Here is a 9,478-nt window from a genome sequence, read left to right as displayed (position 1 = left end):
TATTATTAATTTAACTTTAATTTACTCTCTAACTATGATTAGTTAAATTACCATCTAAACGAACATGAGCAAGACCTTTTTAATTGTATTTAGACTAAACATATTTAGCAAGATAAACACATTTAACTAAATTCTGTTAAGATCAAATGTTGCGCAAGCCGCCCTTAGTCTTTGAGTTTAAATCTAAAGACACGCGTCATCTATTCTATATTTGAATTAAAATTCTGCAAAAAGTAACTGTCATATAGTAAAAGACACACTATTTTCATTTTTTGAGGGAGGTAAATCATCCAATGACTTCTCCCGTCTTGGGCGAGGTGAGAGGGACTGTCAGACTCTTACTGACTAGGACCACCTCGTTCCTACTCCTGCTTTTGGAGGTAACCCACTAGCAGGTCTGGATAATTATTATGGTAGTATTGAATATTGCTACAGTTAGCAGGGAGGCGCCCGCGCCCGCGTTATTGGAAGATTAGTAGGTATTTTGGAATATAACGCGCGCGTGCTAATGAAACAAATCAATTACACAATTCAACAATTTTATTTATATTTACAATATGTTTACAAAGGAACATGTTTGGTACTTGTCTATACAACTTTGTGTAAATTAAAATTTCACAACTCACAATTAAATGCGACTTTACTCTGTAATAAATAAGGGTGATTTCCCCAGTATCTAAAAACTATGAAATTATTATTGTACATTTAAAGTTACATTTGCGCTATAATTTCATGAACTATTGTATGAAAAACTGACTTTCTATCTTGCAAGGTTATTTGACGCAATTTAAAATTTCAAATGTAATTTATTATAATAATTTACCACATTTAACAGCTATACACATTAACTGGCTTCGCCCGCACTAATATTGTCAGATTCAAGCAATCAAATCTAAAAGATCAATCAGTCAAAAATAATTCGGATTGATTCCTACAAGAACATTATAAAATGAGTGAATGAATGAGTGAGAGAATTAATCCATTCTATTTTGCTTTACTAGAAGAACATTTTTTTGCTTTCGACTCTACTAAGTTTAACTCGCAGTCATTAAAATTGTCTAAATGCGTTTTACCTTTAGACGCGTATTGCATCTGACATCTAATAACTAATGGTTCTTAAACAACAGGAATGACTAATAATTTTTGCTCCTAAATTTTACGAAGGTCAACTCTAACTGACATTAATTGAGTAAGATGATTCACTGACCAAATCTTATTTACAGACAACCATTTTGAATTTTGAATGGTGATCATCATCATCATCTAGTCCTAAACACCAGCCTAGGCTTTTTATAGGAGAAAACAAGCCGACTGATCACAAATTACGGGCCTTTTAAGGTTAGGCCTTTTATAGTTAGAGGCTGTGCTTGCCAACAAGAGCCTCAATGTCGGCTACTTCCTTAACACACGCGTCCGTCAATACTACTGGTTCCTTGTCAGTGATGAGTACGTCGTCTTCCACGCGAATGCCGACGCCTCGGAACTCTTTGGGAACTGTCGTGTCGTCTGGTCTGATGTAGATTCCTGGAATTGTAAAGTTTTATATCATGGCATTTGGCCTGTGAGGTTTTTTTATGGGGGAAAATCATTCAATGACTTGGTGGTGAAGCGGACGGGAGTGTCAGACTCTTACTGAATAAAAACCACCCTGTGCCTACTCCTGATCTTCGAGATGGAGCCCCGGTAACCCGTTAGGTCTTCCGCGGTGGTCTGACAGGGTGCAATTGCTTTTTTGGCAATAATCCCAATTTTCGGTGAAAGCCGGGACAAAAGTTCCATATCTTATAGAATTGTTTTTTGTACATTAAAGTTCAGTTTATCCCTTTCCAACTGAGTTAAATGATTGTGAGTTTCGACTTTACGAAATTCTCAAAAGTCGCTCTATGTGTCTTGTCGAGTATTTTTTTTTAGTCCCAGTCGCAAATGGTTATATGGTTAAGAGCTTTAACAGATATAAGATCATGTTTTATATACAGTAAAACGGGGTGAATAGGGATCGAGAGGTGAATAGGGACAGAAGAGGGGTGAATAGATACTATGAAGAATTTCCCTATACCTATTCACCTCTCGATCCCTATTCACCCCGTTTTACGGTATAATGATGGTAACATACCAGGTTCTACAGTGACGATCATGTTGGTGCAGACGGGCACGTTCCGGCGCACGAGCGGCGCGTCGTGCACGTCCAGCCCCAGGTAGTGCGACACGTGGTGCGGGCACAGCCGGTACGCGCGCTGGAAACAATACGGATATCATTTTGTCATTAATTCATTATAAATCTATACATACAATCAAATCGTAGAAAAGTCAAAACTACACATTGAATATTTCTTTAACCTTTTGAACGCCAATGGCATGAATAGATGTCATGCGCAAGCGTGCCCTGTGCGCCACCGACATCTATAGATGCCAAGAAACAGATCACAGAGAAAAACAAAATAAACACATTCGATAACATTTTGGAATCCCTAATATTTTCAGGGTTATTTCGTTGAATTTGTGGCTTGGCGTGGAGGGCACAGCGCTCTGGCGGTCAAAAGGTTAAATGATACCTAGGGCGTAAGAGTGATCAACAATAGATATCTCAAAAGGTACTGCATATATTTCACTTGAAATTTTGAATTTTTTTCAAAAAATATCCCAAACGGTACTGCATATATTTTAATATTACTAACAGGTCGGGTCAACAAATAGGCTACATGTTACCGCGCGATAGCACTGCTACGATAGGAGATACCCTACGGGCGAGAAAACTATCCCAAGTCACTATTTCACGCGGACGAAGTCGCAGCCACAGCTGTACACAAATATATGTAACATAGTTCGAAGCGTAGCAAAGCTATGTGCCCACGAATGGGTTAGCTCGACCCGAGTGATACTATAAGGTCTCATAAAAACGGCCTAAAATGACGCTAGTTGATAGATAAATTTAATAGAAAGCACCCTCACCGAAAACAGTTCTTGTCCCTCCAATTTCTTGGATATGATCCCCTCCTCCTTCAAGTGCTTGCCCAGCAGCCGACACATGCTGTCGAACAACTTGTCCAGCGGTGGACGCTGCTCGCCCAGCAACTCTATTAGACGTTTCTAAAATAATAGTTAGATTTCAGATATTTTAGTTAAGTAAAATTATAGTATAACACGGGAGAGCCATGCTTCGGCACAAACTCGACCGGAGTGATACCACGGCCTCATAGAAAACCGACGTGAAACAACGCTTGCGTTGTGTGAGTAAGGTTACTGGAACTCAATTCTCCATTTACAAGGTATGCAACGCACTTGCAACAATAAAACAATGAATTTATTTTTGCAAATAGGTTACAAAAGAGCACGTCTTTTACACGTCAAAATTATTAAAATGTAGATGAGGTGCCTATTATTAAAACCTATACCATGAAGAAGTTACCTGTACAGTGAGCACGAGCTCGTAGAGTATCCGGTGGTGCTTGGAGAAGGAGCCCCCCACCGGCCACGTGCGGGAGATGTCCGAGTTGTACATCCAGTGCTGGCTGCCTGCGACACATTACTTATTCAGATATTATGCTAACTAGAAACTATGCTATATACAGTGTAAAGGTTCACAAAAGTGCTGAGTATGAGCAGATGTTATTTACCGACCAGTGAATATTATAAGGTTTTTCTATAATGACAAATAATGGTATATGAATTTTTTTTCTAACACAAACGTTTTACTGGTTCCGCTCATTATAGTAGAATTAAAAAAAATATCACTGACTAGAGTTGCCTAGTATTCTCTCTATATCTTTCGACACTATGTCTATGATTAAATACCTTTACATACTTATAGGTACCACAAATTACTATAAAGTCTATTGTCTCTTTCCTTCACCACTCCTCTGAACCGAGGTAGGTTTAATACCTAGAAAGTAAGTTACCTGAGTCAACAAGTATCATCTCGTCGGCGTTGAGCAGCTGGTTGTTGGCGACGTAGTGTATGTGCGTGGCTCGGGCTCCGCCGGCCACCACCGGGGGGAACGCCAGGTGCTCCGCCCCGCCCTGCTTGCACGAGTACTCCAGCACTGCGTTCACCATGTGCTCGGATATACCTGGTGATTAATCAAATAAGATATGGCTATTAAAAATGTGACTACAGCTATTTTGCTTTAGCTAAGTTTGTTAATTTAAGTTAAACTTTTTTTATATTAACTACTAAATTAATTAAAAATCACGGTTAACTTTCGAACATTAATGGAGAAAATCTCTATTAGTCTCGAGTCACAAAGGGACTCTTCATCATGAGCAACGAGCGCAAACGCGGCGATTTTTAATTATTTAAGTTCAACTTGAAGATAATATTATATCATAAGAGGCGAGATTATCGAATTATCTTTAAGTTATGTATTAAACCTGACCTTTGACTGAGTTGCATTTATCATCGTAAAAAATACACATTTCCAACTCACCAGGCTTAGTACACGCCATAGCCATATTAACAGACTGCGAGCCAATATAACAGGTTTCCTTCATGAGCTCGATCTCTGCCGGGGACTTTACGACCCTCATGAAGTGTAGGGCGCGTTTAGGGTCAGACAGAGTGAGATTGGAATCTCCTCTGAGGGTCCCTCTGACCGAGGTGTGTATGTCAGGGTTGGCGGGATCCTCGTTGTGGTACCACAGCACTGCAGGCTTTGAATTCGTTGTAAGTCTGTAACAAATACTAACTTTTTAAATCTTTAAGTTTGTTTTGTTGGTGCTTAGATGAAAAGGGTTGGGGATGTAAAGTTTTTTTTTAGTAGTATGGGTGTGATTTGTTGTATAATATTGTGCAGTAAGTTCGAAAAATCATGAACATTACACATTTAGGCGCGAACTTGGAACTCGGATCAGGCAATGCTACTCTTTACTATGGGTCCACTTTTTTTGAGGTGTATGATTTACATCCAATGACTTCTCCCTCTTTAGGTGTGTCAGAGTGAGGGAGTGTCAGACTCTTACTGACTAAAAACCATCCCGTTCCTTCTCCAGCTTTGAGCCGGAGCCCCGGTAACCTGTTACGTTGTCGGGGCCCCGGCGGGGCTTGAAACTATAGTTACCTCGTCAAACAGTTACATGATTGAGTAGTACAACATTGTAGTATATTTTGTTCAGTATAAAATAAACTAAGAAAATTTAAGTCTATGTTAATGCTTACTTATTTAAAAACGTGCCAAAGTTCTCGACGGGTCGACATTCGTCCATGCAGAACAGTTTAGCTGCGGATGCGCATCCCGTCCGCGGCCCCTCCCACAACTCTGCGTGTGCGTCCTTGTCATGTACGAATAGAACGCTCTGGGAGAGAAAGAGATAGATAGATATAATTTTTGGCCATGTCGTTTAAGTAGGCAAGTAGGTGAAATATTTTTTTTATTTGATACAATATGAAAAATCAGATTATTTCCCATATCAAATGACATTGTTAGAATATGTTTTAAATGCTACCCAATTTAAAAATGTGGTCAAGATTAAATATAATTGAAACTCGACATTTGTATAAGTTTGTATATTTTGAATAAATATTTTATATGAATGATTTACATCCAATAACTTCTTCCACAAAAGTGGTGAAATTGGGCCTAATTAATTAAATTTTAGTTGTAACATAGGTACCTTAAACTGGTCTGTTTGTGGTGGTTTCAGTAAAACTAGTATTGCTGAGGGTTCTAGACACCCGGTGAGGTAGAAGAAGTCAGAGTTCTGTCTGAACACAAATGGAATTTTGTCAGACATGTACTGTTTGCGAGCTGCTGGTATTACTATCTGTAATAGAAAAATACCTGTAAATAATCATATAGGAAAAAACATAAAAATATGAAGATTAATTAGAAAATTAATTAATATAGTTACCTATATTAATTAATTTATTTAATATCCAATTAAATAATATTAAATAATATATATCTAATTAAATAATTAGCTATATGCTTAGAGAGATTCTTGTTGATTGATCAATAATAATTGCACAACACAAAAACACACAACAAATTTAATAGAATGACAATGATTAAAAAATAATTCACATTTTTTAAACACATAAATAGAAATATGATAAAGTAAAAAAGTCTAAAAAACATGTTAAAGAAGTATATACAAAGACAAAAGCATTAAAAAATAAAATGCTTACAATATGAGTATTGTGCATATTTTCAGATTCCGCAACTAATTTTTGAACAAGAGTTTCCCGCCTTTTTTTGTATTCAGCCTGTGTTACGCCCCATGTCAAATGTTCTTCTTTAATTAAATGCGGGTGTGTGTGACATGTTGGCTGGCCAAAGGTACCTTTAGGAATTACAAAAGGTGTTTTATCTTTCTCCACTGTAGTTTCTTTTGTACCCAAGCATCTGGGTCTGTGCTGAAATTGAGGCTGTCTGAATAATTTCCTTCGATCTCTGGTTGCTGTAATAAAAAAAAAATTGCTGTCATTATTTTTAAGAATTTTTTTTTTCAGTAATTTGTACAAAGTAACAATTTTATGTTAGTATTATGATTGAATGTAATATCTATGACTTTTGCCATTGATTTATGCGATGATTTAATGACTGATATACAAAAATAAAATTGTAATTTGTCATACAGTATAAAAATAAATAACATCTAGAAAGTATTTTTAAATAATTTACTTGACATTTTGTAAAGAATTAAATTTATTCAAAAAATTAAATTAGGTTTGACATTAGGATTAATAATTGTATGTAAGTACTCTTCAAATATACATTTAACTTTATCAATACATTTGAAAAATATGTAGTTTTCCTTTCTACTAAGAATATAAAGATAAATATAACCTATATTTTCATAAATATTATTTACCATTATTTCCAATTAGCTTCCTTAGCTGCTGCATTTTGTATTAATTTTGTAAATTTCCAAGATATATTTGATTTTATGATCAAATATTAAGTTTTATAATATTTGGGTCATAACAAAACAAGATAAATCTGATATTTGACACCTTTTGACAGTGACGGCAAAAGCAAACATATGTGACTTGACATTACATGACAGTTGTATAATGTTGCAGTAATATTATTAAAATTTCTACTATTTAATCACAGCTAAATGGCAATACATGACTTTCTTATTTATATGCAATACACATTATAAAGATGTTTATATGATGTCACTGATACCAAAGCTTATTCATAGTTTCAATTTTATTATCGAAATTGAAAAGTCAATTGTGCTATAATGTGCACTCCTTTTTAATAGGGTGGCAACTTTCTTGCGTCCATGGATGTTGCAGATGATTTGTTTCTTTGTTTGACCTGATTCCATAAAAAATAAACAGAAATATTTGCTAAAGAATACAATAAAAACGTCAGAATTTGGTCTATTTTGTTTACGCGCAGAAAGCATTAAACAAAATTGATAAAAAATACTTTACTAAGATCTTTGATTCTATATTTATTTTGTTTAATAAAAATGGTATTTTATGTAGATAGACTGTTTTTCTACCATTTTAGTAGCTTAGAGATATGATAAAAGTGGCAACACCAACCGTTCCATTTTACGCATATTTATTTAGATTGCGCGGTTTTTTTCGCAAAGGTTTTAATCAAAAAGTTTCTATCAGATTCCACTTGTTATAATATATTTTCACCGTTGCGCTTTGTTACGGTAATGACGTAAATCGTTATGTGTTAACGTTATAATTGTTAGAACAATTGATGCGTATAGAAAGTTTATTTACGATGAAAAGCCGATTGCTTAAACGGTGTTATGAAAATGGAAAGTATTTTCTATAGAAATTCATTGTTAGGAATTATGAAAAACAGCAGCGTTATTAAAACTATTTACTTATAAACACATATTTCTTTTATCGTCTCTTACGTTAAAGTAATTTGAGACATTTTCTTGAGTCGGTGGATATTTTATTTTATTACTTGTTAGATTTTTACGTGCATATTTAGATATCTGTATTAGGTATCTGTTCTGCCAGGAAAGTAAAAATTTATTCCCGTTCTTATTCGTAGTTCGTATTTCTTTCATATTTGTCTAATAACGGATTACAAAGTAAGTAGGTACTAGATGAGGGTAGTTTACGTACCTACCCACATTAGTAAATTGCAAAATAAATAGGTCTATTTTATCTTATTACAATTTATACATACTAACAGATAGTTAGAATACACAGCTAGGGCCGTTTAATCGCATTTTTTTATGTATTGTGTCCATGCATCTTGCATAACGGAAGGACATTTCCTAATTTTTCCTTCTAAGAAGGTCATTAATTTTGGGGACACGTCTCAAAAAGGAAAAGAGGTTCTATTGCTAGGCTCTGTGGGCAGGAAGGTCATGCTACGTTCACTGGGCACGTCTCGTGAGGCAGGCAGTCAGCGCGGAACGAGCGGCGCGTACGCACGTCGCGGCTTTACACAGTCGTACGTAATACGATCGCGGGACCCATATTGTGTCGTAAACTGTCAATCGTGCCCGTTACAATAGTGTTTCATAACAGTTCAGTGATTTGTTTTTTTTAAAGGACACCCCGCACCAACGACTCTGCAAAGAGGTTTGTTTACTTTTCTAATTTGTAGAGTGCCCTCTCTGTCTAGTTTTGTGGTGTAGTCGCAGTCGATAGTAAGTAGTCAATAAATGGTAGGAGTTGGGTTCCATTCGCGAGTTCATTTGCATCGTTTTGTAAGGTAATGAATGAGCTGTTACGGTCCGTTGCAAGGATTACTTAACCCGACCTCGTAGTGCTCAAAATTATAACATTTGACGTACGTTTGGTACATGCGTGTGTTACATTGCGCACGAGTGGGACTTTAGTGCCCGCAGCTATTTCGTTTTGTTATTTAAGTTATGTTGTTGCGTGTCTAAGTAAATATTTGTTGTCTTTGTTTTTGAATACTTAATTGCTGTAATGCCAAGGTCAATGGTTAAGTTTACAAATAGAAATTGTTATGATTGGTGAACAAATTTTTCGTGACTGATTTTCTCATTGAAGTCTAATTTCTTAATTACTTACTGTGACTCAAGGTAAGGTACTTATTAGTTTTTATCAATAAATAAGAAAATAATAGTCAAGTAGGTTAAGTCCATACAGATTATCCTAATAAATTATAAACCTCCTGTGATTTATGGAAAACCTATCGTATTACATTGCGTACTTTCTTTGAAATCCAAAGAACAACTTAAATAGTTGACAAGCAATGTAATCTGATATTTTCTATATCTGTGCCATGATGTCATTTCCAACGAAATCGTATTATTAAATATAATTTAATTGTTTTGACTCACAAATTAATTCTGAAGGTGAAATAGGTAGGTGTCGGTTACGGAAATAAAAACAAAATGTCAGGACATTAATATATTCCATTTAGGATTTATAATATGGAAAGGCTCTTCAGAAAATAAGGATATTTATTCGAGTTTTTATCTTCTTGGCTGAATGAGATAGTCACTACTTCACCAGCCCTCTGTTGGTTGTCTGTGGTTCCATTCTCTGAACAGGACAGTCTCTTTGAGATTTTTTATA

At 35.6% G+C, this 9,478-nt stretch overlaps 2 protein-coding genes across 3 annotated transcripts in view; one reads left to right on the top strand and one right to left on the bottom strand.

Moving 5' to 3' along the window:
* Window positions 1-522: 522 nt before the first annotated feature.
* On the bottom strand, window positions 523-6,981 carry LOC118263034 (xaa-Pro aminopeptidase 3). The gene is made up of 10 exons (XM_050697591.1): window positions 6,808-6,981; window positions 6,122-6,393; window positions 5,608-5,757; window positions 5,153-5,289; window positions 4,425-4,666; window positions 3,897-4,067; window positions 3,407-3,513; window positions 2,950-3,087; window positions 2,114-2,234; window positions 523-1,524 (listed from the first exon to the last, which is right to left on the bottom strand). Exons 1-10 carry the CDS (start codon window positions 6,839-6,841, stop codon window positions 1,355-1,357), a joined length of 1,542 nt encoding a protein of 513 aa, XP_050553548.1. The 5' UTR covers window positions 6,842-6,981; the 3' UTR covers window positions 523-1,354.
* Window positions 6,982-8,319: 1,338 nt separating this feature from the next.
* LOC118262504 (uncharacterized) overlaps window positions 8,320-9,478 on the top strand; it is a 76,990-nt gene continuing 75,831 nt past the window's right edge. For both annotated transcript variants that reach the window (XM_050697585.1, XM_050697584.1), the window contains exon 1: window positions 8,320-8,509. The gene's annotated coding sequence lies outside the window, so the exon portion shown is untranslated. The remainder of the gene's footprint in view (window positions 8,510-9,478) is intronic.

The sequence above is a fragment of the Spodoptera frugiperda genome, chromosome 12, assembly GCF_023101765.2.
Source record: "Spodoptera frugiperda isolate SF20-4 chromosome 12, AGI-APGP_CSIRO_Sfru_2.0, whole genome shotgun sequence".
In the NCBI taxonomy this organism is placed as follows: Eukaryota; Metazoa; Arthropoda; class Insecta; order Lepidoptera; family Noctuidae; genus Spodoptera; species Spodoptera frugiperda.
This window is presented reverse-complemented; position numbering and strand designations above follow the sequence as displayed.

Coding starts and splice junctions, on each gene's coding strand:
- LOC118263034 (XM_050697591.1), bottom strand. CDS start 6,841: ATGCAGCAGCTAAGGAAGCTAATTGGAAATAATG. Junction 3,514..3,896: donor GATGATACTTGTTGACTCAG/GTAACTTACTTT, acceptor AATGTGTCGCAG/GCAGCCAGCACTGGATGTAC. Junction 3,088..3,406: donor AGCTCGTGCTCACTGTACAG/GTAACTTCTTCA, acceptor CTATTATTTTAG/AAACGTCTAATAGAGTTGCT.